The 18,898-nt window shown below is 44.7% G+C and overlaps 1 protein-coding gene across 1 annotated transcript in view; it reads right to left on the reverse strand.

Annotated features, from left to right (window-relative positions):
• The window catches only part of PER2 (period circadian regulator 2), a 199,369-nt gene that overhangs the window by 76,156 nt on the left and 104,315 nt on the right, over nucleotides 1-18,898 (reverse strand). Inside the window, exon 13 of the mRNA XM_030215648.1 lies at nucleotides 16,570-16,689. Within this exon, the coding sequence (XP_030071508.1) occupies nucleotides 16,570-16,689 (120 nt within the window). The remainder of the gene's footprint in view (nucleotides 1-16,569; nucleotides 16,690-18,898) is intronic.

The raw sequence follows: 18,898 nt of genomic DNA on the forward strand, positions 1-18,898 counted from the left end.
TGGACTTTGACCCGATAGGATCACAAGACAGAAATTCCCGAAACCAATCCAAGACAGTACCACCAACACCATATTCAGCTAGTAACGTAAGGAGGAGATTATGGTCAACCATGTCGAACGCGCTCGACATATCAAATTGAAGAAGTAAGATGTTTTTCCCAAAAGACTGCTCCTTCCTAAAGTTGGACAGGAGAGTAACCAGTACTGTCTCGGTACTGTGGTGAGACTGGAATCCAGATTGGGAGGCATGAAGAATCGAAAATTTATCCAAATAAGCAGCGAGTTGAGAATTTACCATGCTTTCCAAAGTCTTGACAAGCAATGGGATTGTAGCAACAGGGTGGTAGTTAGAAATAAGACTAGGCTCACACTTCGGGTCCTTTGGGATTGGTGTTAGGAGAATGTGACCATGATCAATAGGGAAACACCCGTGCTGGAGCATGTAGTTTAGATAGGATGTAAAGTCAGCAACAAAACACTCCGGCGCCGATTGCAGCAGATAGTTAGGGCAGCTATCCAGCTTGCAGTGCGTTTGTGAAAACTTGTGAAGGGCCACAGAGATATTCTCAGGGGTGACCGGCTCAAAGGAGGACCAATAACGGTCAGCTGGGCAAGGGCCAAGTGGGAAGTCATCAACTCTAGTGGAGCTCAGGGGGAGCAAGTTCCGAAGTAGAAGGATTTTTTCCCTTAAATGGTTGGCCAACTGGATCGCTGATGGCATGCCATCACTTGGTGAAGTAACTGGGGTGGTGTCAAGTAGAGAATTCAGCTGACGGTAGAGCTTCCGTGCATCCAACATAACCATTTGAATCCTTTTCTGGAAGAAAGCTCTTTTGGCTTGTTTGATTGCATATTTGTAAGTGCGATAAGAGAGCTTCCAAGCTGATAAGGCGTGGTCGCTTTTAGACTTAAATCAAGGTCTTTCCAGCCTTCTAGTTTGTTGTTTTAGCGCTTTAAGGTCATGAGTAAAAGCTTTAGATTTGCAGTGGAAGGAGGATTTAAGTTGCAAAGGTGCAAGACCGTCTAAGATGCATTGACACCTGCTCTCCCAACGAGTGAGGTAATCAAAGGAGTCTGCGTTTGCTTGCCAGTCACACCCATAAATTTGTTCCCAAAATGATCTCAGATCAACTTCCCCTCTTGCACAGTAAGTAGTAGGTTCCTCGGGGAGTGGATCGCTAGTCTTCTGCCAGCGGATGGCAAACCGCAATTGGTAGTGATCTGTCCAAGGGATGGCAGACCATGCAGTATTAGCTACACAGAGGGTCCAAGGAAACAAAGGGGCAGACGATCTGCAAACTCCAAGATGGAAAATATACAAAGCAGATCGTTGATAGATAAAAATGATTTTAATAATATACTAAAATATGCATACAATAGCCCGACACAGGCCGTGTTTCACCCTACTGGGCTGCTTCAGGGGCTACTCAATGATTCTCCACTATCAAAGGAGGAGTAAGATGATAAAAGCAACTGTAATAACATACGATCAATCAAACAGCCACTTATCTCCCAGAGCGCTCTGGGAGATAAGTGGCTGTTTGATTGATCATATGTTATTGATCATTTGTTTCAATATCTCTGGGAGAGTCATTTTTTTCAAGATATCAACTGTATATTATATTACAGTTGCTTTTATCATCTTACTCCTCCTTTGATAGTGGAGAATCATTGAGTAGCCCCTGAAGCAGCCCAGTAGGGCGAAATACGGCCTGTGTCGGGCTATTGTATGCATATTTTAATATATTATTAAAATCATTTTATCTATCAACGATCTGCTTTGTATATTTTCCATCTTAGCTACACAGAGGACAGAGTCATTGAGGAACTTGTAAGCAAAGAGATCAAGGGTGTGGCCTTTTAAGTGCGTCAAATGCAGATCAGGATAATGAAGATCCAGGAGTTTGAGGAAACTCAGGCATTGACTAGCGTTGGGAGTGTTAATTTTCTAAATGGAGGTTCATGTCGCCAAGAATAAGGAGGTTGGAATAATTGGTGCAGGAAGCAGAGATAAAGTCCATGAAATCGGCCTGACTGGCAACCCAATTGTTTGGTGGTCTGTAGAACAGAATACAACATAGACAATCTTGAAGAGATCTGCTGTGGACCTTGATTGAAGCGATTTCGAGACGGAGCGATATGGATTCAGCGAGGGAGTCAACTCGGAGGCCCGAGTGATAAATCACGGCAAGGCCCCCACCTCTTTTCCCTGGCCTGGTCCAGTGTACGATTTTGAAGCCAGGGGAGCAGAGGTTAAGGAGAATAGGGTCCTTAGAGTCACGTATCCACATTTCAGCGATAAAGAGAAGGTCGAGTTTATCAGTGGTGAGCCAGTCTGAGACTGTTTCCGTCTTATTAACCACAGACCTTGCATTGATGTAGCCCACTTTGACGGTTAGGTATGGATCCGGATGACTTTCCGAGCAGCAGGAGATATACTTAAGGTAATTTTGCTTGGGGGAGCAACTGCGGTGTGTAGCAAGCCGATAGCATTGGAGTGGTGGCCAGAAAGAGTATCCGTAGAGTGATGATTGGAGAGTCTAGATGCTTTCCGAGCGGTGACAAGTACAGGAATATATGAGTCAGATATAAGTGAAGTGAGAGAGGCACGGATGAGAGTGATAAAATAGAGAATGGAGAGGAACTTGGAGGTGAGCATGGCAGGGACTGCACTACTTAAACAATATTGTGTAATGTGATATTGTGTATCTGGATTTTCAAAAGGCGTTTGACAAGGTACCTCATTGAAAGGCTACAGAGGAAATTGGAGGGTCATGGGATAAGAGGAAATGTCCTATTGTGGATTAAAAACTGGTTGAAGGATAGGAAACAAAGAGTGGGGTTAAATGGGCAGTATTCACAATGGAGAAGGGTAGTTAGTGGGGTTCCTCAGGGATCTGTGCTAGGACCGCTGCTTTTTAATATATTTATAAATGATTTAGAGATGGGAGTAACTAGCGAGGTAATTAAATTTGCTGATGACACAAAGTTATTCAAAGTCGTTAACTCGCGACAGGATTGTGAAAAATTATAAGAGGACCTTACGAGACTGGGAGACTGGGCGGCTAAATGGCAGATGACGTTTAATGTGAGCAAGTGCAAGGTGATGCATGTGGGAAAAAAGAACCCGAATTATAGCTACGTCATGCAAGGTTCCACGTTAGGAGTTACGGACCAAGAAAGGGATCTGGGTGTCTTCGTCGATAACACGCTGAAACCTTCTGCTCAGTGTGCTGCTGCGGCTAGGAAAGTGAATAGAATGTTGGGTATTATTAGGAAAGGTATGGAAAACAGGTGTGAGGATGTTATAATGCCGTTGAGTATTGTGTGCAATTCTGGTCGCCGCATCTCAAGAAAGATATAGTAGAATTGGAAAAGGTGCAGTGAAGGGCGACTAAAATGATAGCGGGGATGGGACGACTTCCCTATGAAGAAAGACTAAGGAGGCTAGGGCTATTCAGCTTGGAGAAGAGACGGCTGAGAGGAGACATGATAGAGGTATATAAAATAATGAGTGGAGTGGAACAGGTGGATGTGAAGCATCTGTTCACGCTTTCCAAAAATACTAGGACTAGGGGGCATGCGATGAAACTACAGTGTAGTAAATTTAAAACAAATCGGAGAAACTTTTTCTTCACCCAACATGTAATTAAACTCTGGAATTCATTGCTGGAAAATGTGGTGAAGGCGGTTAGCTTAGCAGAGTTTAAAAAGGGGTTGGACGGTTTCCTAAAGGACAAGTCCATAAACCGCTACTAAACAGACTTGGAAAAATCCAAAATCCCAGGAATAACATGTATAGAATGTTTGTACATTTGGGAAGCTTGCCAGGTGCCCTTGGCCTGGATTGGCCGCTGTCGTGGACAAGATGCTGGGCTCGATGGACCCTTGGTCATTTCCCAGTATGGCATTACTTATGTACTTATAATACAGAATCCAAAGTCAAGCAGCTTATGTGCAGGCAACAGGTGGCAACAAAGGTGAAGTGCTGTAACTGTTCAGTTATCTGGCTTACGTAGAGAGCATAGGCTTACTTGCGTGCCTTGAACGAGAGATCACGGATGATGGCAGCAGAGGGAGGGGAAACGAAGACCAGGGTGAAGGAGGAGGCTAATTGGAGCAGGGCAAACGCTGCTCCACACATGTCGCAGCCGGATAGGTCCTCCAGCACAGGAACAGAAACAGCCCCCACCATGGCGTAGTACCGAAACTTCGTCTATGAACAGCTGATTGGTGGTGGATGCCAGCGATCTACAGCTGAATAGCCGCGAAGAAGGCAGAGCTTGACAGCAATAAATGAGCAGGTGCAACAGAGCGGGAACCATAGTGGCCACCCATCCCAAGTTTGTGCAGAAGTTTAGTTAGGATAGTATGATGAACCATATCAAAAGCGCTGGATAAGTCAAATTGGAGGAGAAGAATATGGTTTCCAATTGCTATTTCATGTTTGAATTTGGATATTAAGGTAAGAAGAACCGTTTCAGTACTATGAGCTGAACGGAAGCCCGACTGCAATTCGTGCAGGATGGAGAATTTCTAAATATATTCGTTGAGTTGCAGGGTCACTCTCACATACTTCCCCTCAGTTATATACTCTCTCACATACGTCCCCTCAGTTTACCTTTTTGGATTAAGCACCTGCATCACAGTCTTCTTATTTGTGCTAACAAGGGTATAGGAAGTTGGAATGCCCTAGCACTACCTTTGAACACTGAGCTCTCTTCAGCTCTGGAACAGTCATCTTTAACTCCCCCGGATAATCTTCTCTGTTGTTGTTTTCTCTCCCAGATGGGCTAGTGGTTCCATTGTCTATCTGCAGTTTGGGATGTGATGATTCTGGATCCTAGAGTCAGAGATCGGGCCACTCTCCTTTCTCTATATTCATTCAATAAACTTTCCAAAATTTATCCTTAACAAGGGCTTTTCTCATAGTTCCTTGGCCAGCAGAGTTACATAAGGGTACCCAAGATATTTTCTCTCTGAGAACCCTTCTTCATAGACATCTGTAGTTGTATGCAATTTCAGCTTTTACCAGATGAGACCGTTGCCAAGGGTTAGATAGTTGAGTTGTCTGTATTTGGAAGAGTAAGGAATAATTCTGTGTCTAGGCTGACTTGGTCATCCCCTATTCCCAACATAATCTAAACTGAGTGCTGCCTTTCGTACCTAGGGACACAAGTGAGGGATATTAAATGTTTATATCAATCCAATTCTCATGCAGCAACACCTCTGAATAATTCTGCTACTTCCCAAATCCAGGAGAGCTTGGGTGGAAGATCCTTCCAACTTGAATGGAAGTACAAATTCATATTCTTTCAAGCCTGGAGTGACCACAAACTTAAACTTGCTAACTGGTTTCAGGATCATAATCTTGTCCTTAATCCCATGAAATCCAAGTTTGTTATTTTTTCTACTAAAATGAAAATTTCACTACCTATAACCATATTTCTTTCCAACTCTCCAGTTCACCAAACTGACACAGTTCACATTTTAGGAATATTTCTTGATTTCAATCTCTCACGTTGTGAAAAGCTGCTTCTACAAGCTCCACATGATTCAATCCATCTGCTCCTTAATCCTTCCCTCAGCACTTAATATTATAGTCCACTCATTGGTTATTACGCAACTGGATTATTATAATTCACTGTATCAAGGACCTAGGGTTAAAGAACTTAAAGACATCTTCAAATTATCCAGAACACTGCAATTTGGCTGATCGTTAATATAAGGAAATATGATCACATCACATCTCAAAAATGCACACTGGCCGCCAACCATTGCACAACCTACAAAATTCTATTATTAGTCCACAAGATCTTAGCTTCTGGTGAATCATTGTACTACTACTACTACTATTTAGCATTTCTATAGCGGTACAAGGCGTACGCAGCGCTGCACAAACATAGAAGAAAGACAGTCCCTGCTCAAAGAGCTTACAATCTAATAGACAAAAAAAAAATAAAGTAAGCAAATCAAATCAATTAATGTGAACGGGAAGGAAGAGAGGAGGGTAGGTGGAGGCGAGTGGTTACAAGTGGCTACGAGTCAAAAGCAATGTTAAAGAGGTGGGCTTTCAGTCTAGATTTAAAGGTGGCCAAGGATGGGGCAAGACGTAGGGGCTCAGGAAGTTTATTGTACCTTTCATGTTATTTGATTCCATATAGCCCTTCAAGAACCCTTCAGTCTGCTCATCACAATCAATTCATAGTCCCTACATATCACAAACACACCAGACACTCCATCTTTTCAGTCCAAAGATCTCGTCTCTGGAACGCTCTTCCAGGATCTTTAAGATTACAATCTTCTCTATGTCAGTTTAAGGCCAACCTTAAAACCTACTTATTCACTAATGCCTTTTCTTAACACATTAGTGCCCAAGGTTCCCATAATAAGCTATATGGGAACAAATTGATATTGGGCACTAATGGGTTAATAGTCCTAGCTTGGTCTCAGACTGTGATATTATCTGATCTTTGCAGAGCACCCCCTTCTTCCTTCTCTGCTAGCCCACCTACTCTCCTATTTATTACTGTAGTTCTACCTTCTTCTCTTTTGTTTCAGTCTGCCATTCATGATTTATACCGTTTGTCCTATATTAACCCTCTATCTATTATATGTTTTAGTTTGTAAACTGCCCTGAAGACTACCATAGGGCGAGGTAGTAAGTTCAAAACAAACTTGGAAACTTGGATTATAAGCATGGGATGTTTCCCAATTTTCCTGGACACTCCCAGGCAAAATGATCTTTGTCCCTACACTCAAAGGCAAACCAAAGCTTCTGGAGGTCGAGGCTGATAAGTAGCCATAGGTCTCCTTTTCTCTCTGGTCTGTGGAGAGTGATCAGAGTTATGCTTGTGGCTATTCAAATCCTACATCTCTGGCACACTTTAGTTTATTGATGGAAGGCTTATGCCATTTCCACAGCTCCCTCTAAATCATGATTCCCAAACTTGTCCTGAGAGAACCTCCAACCAGTCAGGTTTTCAGGATAGCCACAATGTAGTGTATGCAAATCACTCATGTTCATTGTGGATATCCTGAAAACTCAACTGTGGTAATGAGTACATCAGAGCCTGAATCTTACTTTACAGCAGGAATTTCCAAACCTGTCCTGGGGGAACCCTGGCCAGTTTGGTTTTCAGGATATCCACAATGCAGTATATGCAAGTTGATGTCATGAATATTTATTGTGGATATCCTGAAAACTCGACTGGCCAGGGTTCCCCCAGGTCAGGTTTGGAAAGGTTCAGGCTCTAATGTACCCATTACCACATGAAAGGACTCAAGCTATTCAGGAACTGTTCCAACAAAATCAACTTGGTGACCTCAAGACCAGCCCTTTCTTCAGGCTGGATCCACTTCCAGGCTATTACCTTTAACTGGCTCAAGATTTTCCCAGCATTGTAAGGTGTCTCATCAAAATCACTGCCAATAAGTTTCTGGTTTACACACTGCTCACTACAGGATAGTTGTTTTAACCTCTGCATATGAGGGTCTTTTATTATGATTTTCGTTTTGAAAAGCAGCTTGCCAGCTGCCACTTAGAAAGTTGCCTAAATAGGTGGCCAAAGTCTCTTCTCACTATCCTACTAGGTAAAGTGTTCACTCAAAATTTACTTAAAAAAAAAACAAGGGTCATCTCCTGGGGTCATCTTGGGCATAAAAGGGGCTGGTGGGGTTGGCTAAATGCTTGCCCCATGCACTTCTTGAGACACCTAAGCCAGGGACCTCTGTAGTAACTCATGCAATTTTTAAAAGGCTGCTGTTGCTCACATTGCATTTGCATACCTCTCTGCAGTTGCTGCTGCCCCTCAAACCAAGGCCTGGTTTGTTTATTTAATTATTACATTTGTATCTCACATTTTCCTGCATAGCAGTAGGCTCAATGTGGCTTACAGGTTCCGGAGAGGAGAGCACCAACTCCGGGAATATATACAGAGTGGAAAATAGAGTAACAGTAGGTGCAGGGAAGCTGATAAGGTTCTGGAAAAGAGAATACAACTCTGGGATGAATATATAGTAGCATATAGAGAGAGAAGTAATCCCAATGAGGCTGATAAGTCTCCGGGGATGGGACTACAGCTTCTAGTGAGCAATAGAGAGTAGGATAAGGGTAGAAGTACACTTAATTATAACTGGAGTGGTAACATTCATACAGTTTGAAGTAATAGGATTATGTGGGGTATTGTTCATTTCTTAGATCAAAAGATGTGATGCATTGTTCATGAATTAGTTCGGGTCTGCTGGGTAGGCTTTCTGGAAGAGGTGAAGTCTTTTCGAAAATTTAGATGGGTGTTCACAGTTCTAATGTCTCTAGATAAAGCGTTCCAGAGCTGGGTGCAAATGTAGGAAAAGCTGGATGCATATGTTGATTTGTATTTTAGTCCTTTACAGTTTGGGTAATGCAGGTTTAGAAATGTTCTTGATGATTCGATGATGTTTCTAGTTGGTAAGTTGATAAGTTTGGTCATGTAGGTTGGGGCTAGACCATGGATTAGTTTGTGGACCAGAGTGCAAATTTTGAAGGCTATTAGTTCCTTGATTGGTAGCCTGTGGAGTATTTTGTGTAGGGGTTTAGCACTTTCGCACAGAACACGGCTGCTAGACTAATTTTCGGAAAGACAAGATTCGAGTCTTTCCGAAAATTAGTCTAGCAGCCGTGTTCTGTGCGGTCTGGAGTTTCCTTAAGATCTGTTCTTTGTATCTCGCATTATATGGCGTTACAGCAGTCAACATGTGATAGTACCATTGTTTGAATTATGTTACGGAAAGTTTCCCTTGGGAAGAATTGTTTGTTCTGTTCGAGTTTCCACATTGCATGGAACATTTTCTTCGTGGTGGCAGAGGCTTGGCTCTCCAGGGTTAGGTTGGTGTCAATACTAATTCCAAGGAGCTTCAGTTTATCCGATATTGGGAGAGTATGTTCCGGGGGTTTTATGGATGAAGGGAGGTTTGTTTTGTGGTGAGAAGAGGAATAAGGCAGTGAGTTTTTACCTGTTGAGTATCTGAGTTTGAATGCCGATGCCCAGGCATCCATGAAGCTTTAAATTAGTCTTTATTGTAACAGTGATTTCTTTTGGATTAGAGATTGAACGGTATGTAAATAGTGACACCATCCGCATACAGAAAAGGATTAAGATTATGCTTGTATACGCATGAGCAAGGGGGATCCTCATCAGATTAAATAATATGGGTGAGAGGTGAACCTGGGGTTCTCTGCAATCGGTACTCCATGATGGTGATATGTTTGAGTTTGCTTTTACTTTATAAGATCTCGTAGTTAGGAAACCCTTGATCCATTTGAGTATATTCCCTCCTAAGCCTATCTTGTCAGTATTCTTAATTATATAGTGGTCAACCATATTGAATGTGCTTGACAAGTCGAATTGCAAGAGGAGTATGTTTTTACCTAATGCGATTTCCTTTTTGAACTTGGCTAGGAGAGTTACCAGGATGGTTTCCGTACTGTGGAGAGATCTGAAGCCCGACTGTGATTCATGAAGGATCAAGAAATTGTCGATGTATTCAGTAAGTTGTTTAGCTACAATGCTTTCCATCAGTTTGGTTGTAAGTGCGATGGATGCCACAGGTCGGCAGTTGGTGATACTGTTAGTTTTCTTTTTGGTGTCTTTTGGTAATGGTGTGAGTAGTAAGGGAAAATTAGGTTCTTACCTTGGTAATTTTCTTTCCTTTAGTCATAGCAGATGAAGCCATTACGTATGGGTTGTGTCCATCAACCAGCAGGGGGAGATAGAGAGCACTCAAATTTCACAGTGCCACATGGTCAGCTAGCTCCACTGCCTCTTCAGTATTTGAAGCTTCCAAAGCAGTATAACAAACCGCAATGAGAATAACATGAACTTTCCTCACAGCGAACGATGGTCTCATAACAAGGGCATGAACTCAAAAGGAGGGAATGAACACATCCTCCTGGAGGGAATAAACTCGTCCTCCTCTTTGTATTTATGGAGGGAATACACACATCCTCCTGGAGGGAATGAACTCAACCTCCTACACATGAACTGGAGGGAATGAACTCATCCTCCTATAAGTGAACAAGAATCCTGAAGACTGTTTTCCAACTTTCTCCCGAGGAAGGATTAGAACTTCAGGAAACAAGAACAGAACCTGAAACAGATTCACATCATACAGACAATCATACAGGGAGGGCTCATGGCTTCATCTGCTATGACTAAAGGAAAGAAAATTACCAAGGTAAGAAACTAATTTTCCCTTCCTTGTCATCAAGCAGATGAAGCCATTATGTATGGGATGTATCACAGCAATCCCGATATAGGGTGGGAACAAGTCACACCACGCGCTAGCACTTGTGCTCCAAAACGCGCATCCCTCCTAGCAGCCACATCCAGCCTGTAATGTCAGGCAAATGAGAGCTTCGAAGCCCATGTTGCTGCACTGCAAATCTCATGAAGAGAGAGTGCTCCAGTTTCAGCCCAAGAGGAAGAAATCGCTCTTGTAGAATGTGCCTTAAAGGCTACAGGCGGAGGCTGGCCGACAAGCAGATAAGCTGAAAAGATAACTTCTTTGAGCCAGCGGGCAGTAGTGGCTTTAGACGCTGGAGACCCTCTGCGAGAACCTGATAGTAAAACAAACAAATGATCAGAGGTCCTGAAAGAATTAGTAACTCGCAGATACTGCAACAGAGTCCTGCGCACATCCAACAGGTGCAACTGCCCAAAGGATTCTGGAAACTCCTCCTTAACAAAAGAGGGTAGAAAAATAGGCTGGTTTAGGTGAAATGCTGAAACCACATTAGGCATGAAGGAAGGCACGGTACGAACCGTGACCCCGGACTCTGAAAATTGCAGAAATGGGTCTCGACAGGACAGCGCCTGGAGTCCTGACACCCGTCTCGCCGAAGTAATGGCCACCAGAAAAACGGCCTTTAGTGTCAAATCTTTCTCTGAAGCTCGCCGTAGTGGCTCAAAAGGAGAACCCTGCAGAGCCTTCAAAACTAGCCCCAGGTTCCAAGCTGGACAAGGTGCCCGCACGGGAGGACGGAGCCGAAGCACCCCTCTAAGAAACCGTGCCACATCTGGATGAGCAGCTAAAGATATGCCTGCAACCTTACCATGAAGGGAGGCCAATGCTGCCACTTGCACCCGCAGGGAATTATAGGCCAAGCCTTTTTGTACACCATCCTGCAAAAAGCCAGAATCGGCGAGACAGGAGCCCACATGGGTGTGATCGCTTTTGAAACACACCAAGCCTCAAACTGGCGCCAGATCCTGGCATAAGCCACGGAAGTGGACCGCTTACGGGCCTGCAGGAGAGTGGAAATAACATTATTGGAATAGCCTTTGCCTCTCAATTGCGCCCTCTCAATAGCCATGCCGCAAGACCAAAATGGCAGGTGTCCTCCATGGCCACCGGTCCCTGCGACAACAGGTTCGGTACCAGAGGTAAAGGAAGGGGAGCCTCCACTAGCATCTGTCGGAGGTCCGCATACCAAGGCCCCCTGGGCCAATCCGGGGCGATGAAAACCACTTCTCCTGGGTGAAGCCGAATCCGCAGGAGCACACGCCCTATCAAGGGCCACGGAAGGAACACATACCAGAGGCCCAGAGGCCAGGGTTGAGCCAAGGCATCCAACCCGGCTGAGCGAGGATCTCTCCCGTCTGCTGAAAAGCACGGGACTTTGGCAGTTGAGCTTGTCGCCATAAGATCCATTACGGGCTTGCCCCATTTGGCACATATCTGCAGGAATACTTCGTCTGCCAGTTCCCACTCCGCTGGATCGATTTGATGCCTGCTTGGATAATCGTCTTGCACGTTGTTCTGACCTGCAAAGTGAGCTGCCGACAGAAAATGTAGATGCAGCTCGGCCCAGTGGCAAATCTGTTCGGCCTGCGCGGCCAGTGCTCTGCACTGAGTGCCGCCTTGTCGTTTTATGTAGGCTACTGTTGTCGTGTTGTCCGACATCACTCTGACAGCCAATCCTTCCAGGGTCACTTGAAAGGCCAGAAGCGCCTGAAACACCGCTTTCAACTCTAGGCGATTGATGGACCACTCAGACTCCTCGGACATGCTTCACATGCTCCACAGACCCTGGGCATGCTTCCCCTTGCAATGTGTGCCCGCATCTGTCACTACTAGACACCAATCGGGGAGCGCCAGCGGCATTCCTCGCCGCAGCATGCTGTCTGACAGTCACCACTCCATGTTGAGTCGGGCCGCAGAGAGTCAAGAGAGTCTGCATTGATAATCCTGAGATACTGGAGACCATCGCTGAAGCAGGGAATACTGCAGAGGTCTCAGGTGCGCTCTTGCCCAGGGCACCAAATCCAAGGTGGCCGTCATCGATCCCAACAGCTGGACAATGTCCCAAGCTTGCGGGCGGGGCATCCTCAGGAGCAGACGGACCTGATTCTGAAGCTTGCACCGCCTTTGCTCGGGTAGGAATACAGATCCCGAGTCTGTGTCGAACCGTGCCCCCAAATATTCTAGAGATTGCGAGGTGGTCAGGTGACTTTTGGCTACATTGACGACCCAGCCCAGAGATTGCAGTACTGAGACCACTCTGGCTGTAGCTTGATGGCTCTCTGTTGTGGAGTCCGCTCTGATGAGCCAGTCGTCTAGGTATGGGTGAACTCGGATACCTTCTCGCCTGAGAAAAGCAGCTACTACCACCATTACCTTCGAAAAGGTTCGGGGAGCTGTGGCGAGGCCAAAAGGCAAGGCCCGAAACTGGAAATGTTTTCCCATCACCGCAAACCACAGAAACTTCTGGTGCGGGGGCCAAATTGGAATGTGCAAGTAAGCTTCTTTCAGGTCCAGAGACATGGGAAACTCTCCTGGCTGTACCGCCGCACTGACGGAGCGCAGGGTTTCCATGTGAAAATGCCGCACTCTTAGGGACTTGTTTAATTCTTTTAAGTCCAGAATAGGGCGAAAACACCCACCTTTTCGCGGCACCACAAAGTAAATGGAGTAGCGGCCGCAGCCGAAATCGGCGGGAGGCACCGTGGGAAACCGCCCCAACGTGAATCAAGCCTTGTAAGGTCTCCTCTACCGCCGCCCGTTTGGCGGCAGAACCGCATTGGGACTCCACAAACACGTCTCTTATCGGGGCATCGAATTCTATTCGGTATCCTTCTCTGATCAGTTCCAAGACCCACTGATCTGAGGTAATCTTGGCTCACCCCTCGAGAAAGAGGGAAAGACGTCCTCCAATAACAGGAATCGAGGAGGGGGCCGGCGCACCCTCATTGAGAGGGTCGCCCTTGAACTCCAGGTCTTGAGCCTGCTGCTGCGGAACGTTTGTCCGAGCGAAAGGAGTTCCTCTGCTGAAAAACCGGCCACAAGAAGTGGACCCAGCAGAACGCCCCGGGCGGTACCTTCTAGCTTCATGGAAGCGAGGTCTATAAGAGGAGTGAACCGCCTGACCCTTGGAGGGAGGCCACGGCCTATCCTCGGGTAAGCGCTGGGGTTTAGCATCTCCCAGGCCTTTCACAATTTTCTCCAACTTCTCACCAAACAGGAAAAGGCCTTGAAAGGGCAACTTCACCAACCTTTGCTTAGAGGCCATGTCCGCCGCCCAATGCCGTAGCCACAGAAGACGGCGAGCCGCCACTGCTACAGCCATCTGTTTAGCCAAAGCGCTGACAATATCAGAAAGGGCGTCAGTCAAAAAGGGCAAGGCCAACTTCATTCGCGAAGCCACTTCAGACAAGGGCTCCGCTCCATCACCGGCTGTTCCACTGCCTGTTGCAACCATGCCAGGCAGGCTCCAGCAGCATAATAACTACATGCAGATGCCCGAATAGTAAACCAGAAATTTCAAAGGACCGTTTAAGTGCTGATTCCAGTCTAACGGTCTTGCATGTCCTTCAGGGCAACACCTCCTTCAACCGGGAGGGTAGTTCTCTTGTCAGAGTGTGACTAGGGCACCACCTTAGGCATTGCAAAGCGACGCCAAATGCTCCTCACTCAGTGGGTATAATTGCCCCATAGCCCTGGAAACTTTCAAAGGTCCTTCGGGGTCAGCCCATTGAGCTGAAATAAGCTCTTGGATGGAGTCATGCAAAGGAAAGGCTCGAGCAGGCTTTTTGGTACTTGCCATCCTTGGATTGCCAGAGGAGGCCACGCCACTCCCAGGATCTTCATAGAAAGGCCTGTAAGACAATCTGAATAAGCGCTGGCAGCTCCTCGCGGTGGAAAAATCCTCACCGCGGACGGATCATCTGGATCCAGTGGCCCTTCTGCACCTTCCTCTGGTTCCTCTGGCCACGAGGGCCTGCCAGACCCCTCAGAGTCACCACATTCCGACCACGGGGGGGGGGGGGGGGGGGGGGAGTGCCACTCTCTGAAGGGGAATTTACCCTTCTGCGCTTCTCTTGCGGCCAGCTATCAGGGAAAAAACGCCTCAGAGGGCAATCCCAGGCCTGCCATCCACCGGAGGGGCAGTAAGGGGGGCCGTGGGAAAACCCCTGTGGCTGAGCTCTTTTAAAGCATATATGCATTATGAAGCAATAATACAAAGTCAGGGGAGAAAAACTTGCCCTGGGCAACCCGGTTCCAGTCCGGGGCTAGTAGCTCTTTGGCCAGCCTCAATTCAAGGGCCCCCTCCGGTCTCCAGACCCTCCGCCTCAGCGGGGGTTGCGCCATGTGGTGCTTTCAAAATGACGCCCGCTGCCAGCTCCACCGAGCGGGAAGAATCATCGCTCGCCATGCTTGGGCCGGCTCTTACGCCTGAGCAGCACGTTTTACAGAGCCCCGCTGCTGATCTGCGCTTGCCACACTTGGAACATCGCTTAACACTCTCTGCAGCCATCGCCGAAAAACGGCAGAAAATTCAAAATGGCGGCTTCGCGCCAAAAATGTCCCGATCGCGGGCCCTCCCCGGAGGAGTCAGAAAACACTCTTACCTCACTGGACTGAGTATACAAGCTCCGGTCACGCTGTAGAAATTGAAGAAAACCTCTTGCTTTTTTTTTTTTTTTAACGCTGTGAGGAAAGTAGAGAGAACAGCAAAAGAGGCAGTCAAATCAACTCCGGAGGTACAGAACAGTGGGAAAGGCAGGGAAAGGCGAACCAATGTGCCTGCATCCACCAAGTATAGAGTGGGAAAGAGCAGGGAAAAGTGAAACTAATGTGCTCACATCCACTGAGGGATGGGAAACAGCAGGGAAAAGTGAAACTAATGTGCTCACATCCACTGGGGGATGGGTAAGGCAGGGAAAGGGCTAACCTATGTGCCTTTAAAGTGAAGCTGCTATAGCCTCTAACACCCCGGCTAACAACTGGCAAGCCAGGAGCCACCCCCAGGCAGATTTTTTAAGGAGCTTGATCAAGCTGCAACCACCCTGCTTGGGGAGATAGAGAATACTGAAGAGGCAGTGGAGCTAGCTGACCATGTGGCACTGTGAAATTTGAGTGCTCTCTATTTCCCCCTGGTGGTTGATGGACACAACCCATACGTAATGACTTCATCTGCTTGATGACAAGGAAATTACCTTTGTCTTTGGGGAATATGCCATGCTGGAACAAGAAGTTGAGGTGGGAGGTAAGTTCAGTGATGAATCAAGTGGGGGGGGGGGGGGCATTAGATAATTGGGGCAGGTGTCCAATTGACAGTAGGCTGTAGAGATCTTATTGGTTGCTAGTACTATTGTTTCTTGTGTAATCTGGGTGAAATTTGTCCAAGTTCGGTTGGCTAGGCATTCTTCTGAGCATGGGTCTAGCTCATTAAGGAAGGTATCAAGGTTAGTAACTCTCAATCTTGGCCTGCTCCAATCTTGTCCCCACGGAGCCATGGCATTGTCAACCACCACAATACAAAAAAAAAAAAGCCTGCCTGTTTGGCTGTATCTTGACTACTTCTGGTCTCTTTCTAGGGCAGGGCTGTCTCCTTTAAACAAAGTATACATCACTACAGTGCAGCAAGGCTCAGAGCCCTTTATGGAGGTAGAGGGTTTGCTGTTTTTAGTAAAAACACACAAACTCCACCATAGTAGAATGGGTGAGTATTCAAGCTCTTGGCCTCTGGGACAAGCTAACAAAAACAGGGACCCTGTTTTAATTTGCAGGCAAGCTACAGTTGAGCACAAAAGGTTCCATATACATATGTAGTGGAAACATAGTCCAAAGGTCTGCTTCTTCCTGTTCTGGGCCTCCATGATTATCCCAACTTTGTGTTTCTTTCTTCTGTGATTGGACTAAACTCTCCTGAATTCCCCAGTCCTGGCTCTATTGAGGAGTACCAGGGTTCTCACCTACACTCCCTCACAAGCCCCCCCCCCCACCCCAATTGACAGTAACAGGACTTGTGTTAAATAGCATTAATGTGTTAACAAGTTAACCTACTTTAGCTGGCTAAGTTGTGCAGTTTTTGATTTCAACTGTGCAAGTTTAGCAAGTTAAAATGACCAAAATTTTAAAGAAAGAGATTTATCCAGATAATATGCAAACAATTTACCTTCCTAAAACTTGAGTATCATCTCCAAAGTGCTCAGATTACTATTAACAGTGTGACCTTTCTAGTTTTAGAGCTCTGTCCATCAGCCACTTTTAGCACCACCACGTTTAGCACCATAAATATGAACTTACAGGTTTGTTCTTGTAGCCATCATCATTGAGGTTGCCATTACTGTCACTGGATGTCACACTCATCAGATGTTCATGGGACCCATTGCTTCCATAGCCACTTGATCCACTGTTGTATACAGGCTAAATATAGAGTTGGATGTTAGAAACATGAACATTTTCAACTAATATTTCTCTACTGCACTTTTACTTAGACCATGGTTTACATTATGTTCTAGTTTTGTTTTTGTATTAAATTTGTATTGTTTTGACAGCATATGTTTCTTCGGACATATCATTTTCATTTTTTGGCATTTTCAAAGATATTGTCATATAAACCACTCTTGTTTCATATATATATATATTGGCAAGGATAATTTATTGTTTCTTTGAGTATATTCTATGAACAACAGTAACTGCAACTGTCACTTCAGTATTATGTGATGGGTTTCATGCTTGCTTTGATTATATGATAGATGAGTTCTGTGTTTTGGATGTATGTCGTTAACCATATGTTTATACTGCAAATGTGACCTTGCGTATCCAGGAGAGGCAACATATGTTTTATCTTGTGTTGAGTATCGCTAGCAGCACATGATCTATTATGTGTGGCACAGAACTGTGAAGGTATTTTGTTTTTGACCTCTATTTGACTTTTTACCCCTTTTTAAAAAATATACATGAAGTGGTGTAACTCACATTTCATTCATCAGCCTGCTTTTACAAATATATTAGCAATGTGTTAGTCTCTAGATGGTTTCTTTTTGATGCAGCACCACTTGAAGTGTATTACGGCACTGATGCTGTTAGTTCAATGTTTGCCACCTGGGTTTTCATTTTTACTTTTTATAAAAACAGTTTCTGCATATGCGCTGCGACTTTTAAGGTGCTAACACCAGTATTGCTTTCCACTCTTGCAATTGTAAAGATTTCATGGGTAAGTTTATTCCTATTCTCAAATCCATCACACTGGATGAATTATACAGTTCAACAGTGGATAATTTTTAAAGTTGTTTTTTTTAAATTCAGGAAGCGGCGATCTTTCCTTGAATGCAGTTTGCTTTAAAAACCGTTCTCCTGCGGCTTTCTGTACATAATCATTGCGCATTTCTCCCACAGCTCATATTCTGTGCTATGATGAAATAGAGGAATATATATTTGGTCACTGGATACGCCTTAAATGTAGTCTAATTGTGGTTAGTGCCAACGTATTGAATGGCATTTTTAAGTGAATAGGACCTGCATCGCACAGTTTTTGTTCTTTCTTCATTGCCTCTCTACGAGCAGATTTAGGATAAAATTGCTCACTGCATTTGTTTTTTGTGCTGCATTTAAGGTAAGCAAGTTTTTATTCATGTTATGGCAATTCACCACTTTCAGGATTGTATTTCTAAATCAACGATTATTGCTATTATTGCACCAGCAGTTTTTAGGTGTTTATTCACCTCACTCTGATAATCTTATAGATTTACTTTGCTCACTCTGTTCACCTCAGTTCAGCAGCTTCAGTAAGTCACTTGTTCAACTGAATGAACCGAATGACATATTCACCTTTTAATATTTTAGCATATTGTAGTCACCTTTGCATGTCATAAGCGTTTGTGGTGTTATAGATGTCACTCTTGCATATTATAAGCAATTTTGATGTTATATTTGCCATCATATATATTATTTTGGTTGTGCATACATTTGATCTTTTAAACATTGTGTTTTAATCTATTTTGGTTTGTTTAGCCTAGTGCAGTTTGTGAAATGTATTATACATTTTTATTTATTTGTATTGTATACTGACCCCTGATGCAGGCGCTGTGACGCCGAAACTTGGCCCACGTGGGTCTTTTAATAAAGAACATTTGTTCTATTCTTGAGAGCCCTTTGCAAGGATTCCTTTTGAGCAACCAACTAGTAGTTAGGGGCAGTAGACTGAGATCAGTGAAACCAAGGTTTAAATCCCATGGACAAGCCATCTGAACTTAGCCCACGTCACTTTACCCTCTATTGCCTCAGGTACTGGCTTTATGGCTATATTTAACAAGTGGTGTTACTACATTAACATGCAATAGTAAAAAGGTCCAATTTTACGCAGCTGGATCTATTTACTGCTGTATATTAACAAAGTAGTTGAAACCTACAATATTTTCACATTTTCATAATGGCATATTACAAACTAATAGTTAATTTGTAAGAAAAAAGGCTGCAATTGATCTTACTGCTAACAATTAACTATTTAATATATTTCGTGGAATACAGTTGGCATATAATCAATAAATATATTTATATTCAATTAAAATAGGATTATTTCATATATAAACAGTGAATGATGAGCTTATTTTTCATCACTGACCGCACCTTG

The sequence above is a fragment of the Microcaecilia unicolor genome, chromosome 10, assembly GCF_901765095.1.
Source record: "Microcaecilia unicolor chromosome 10, aMicUni1.1, whole genome shotgun sequence".
In the NCBI taxonomy this organism is placed as follows: domain Eukaryota; kingdom Metazoa; phylum Chordata; class Amphibia; order Gymnophiona; family Siphonopidae; genus Microcaecilia; species Microcaecilia unicolor.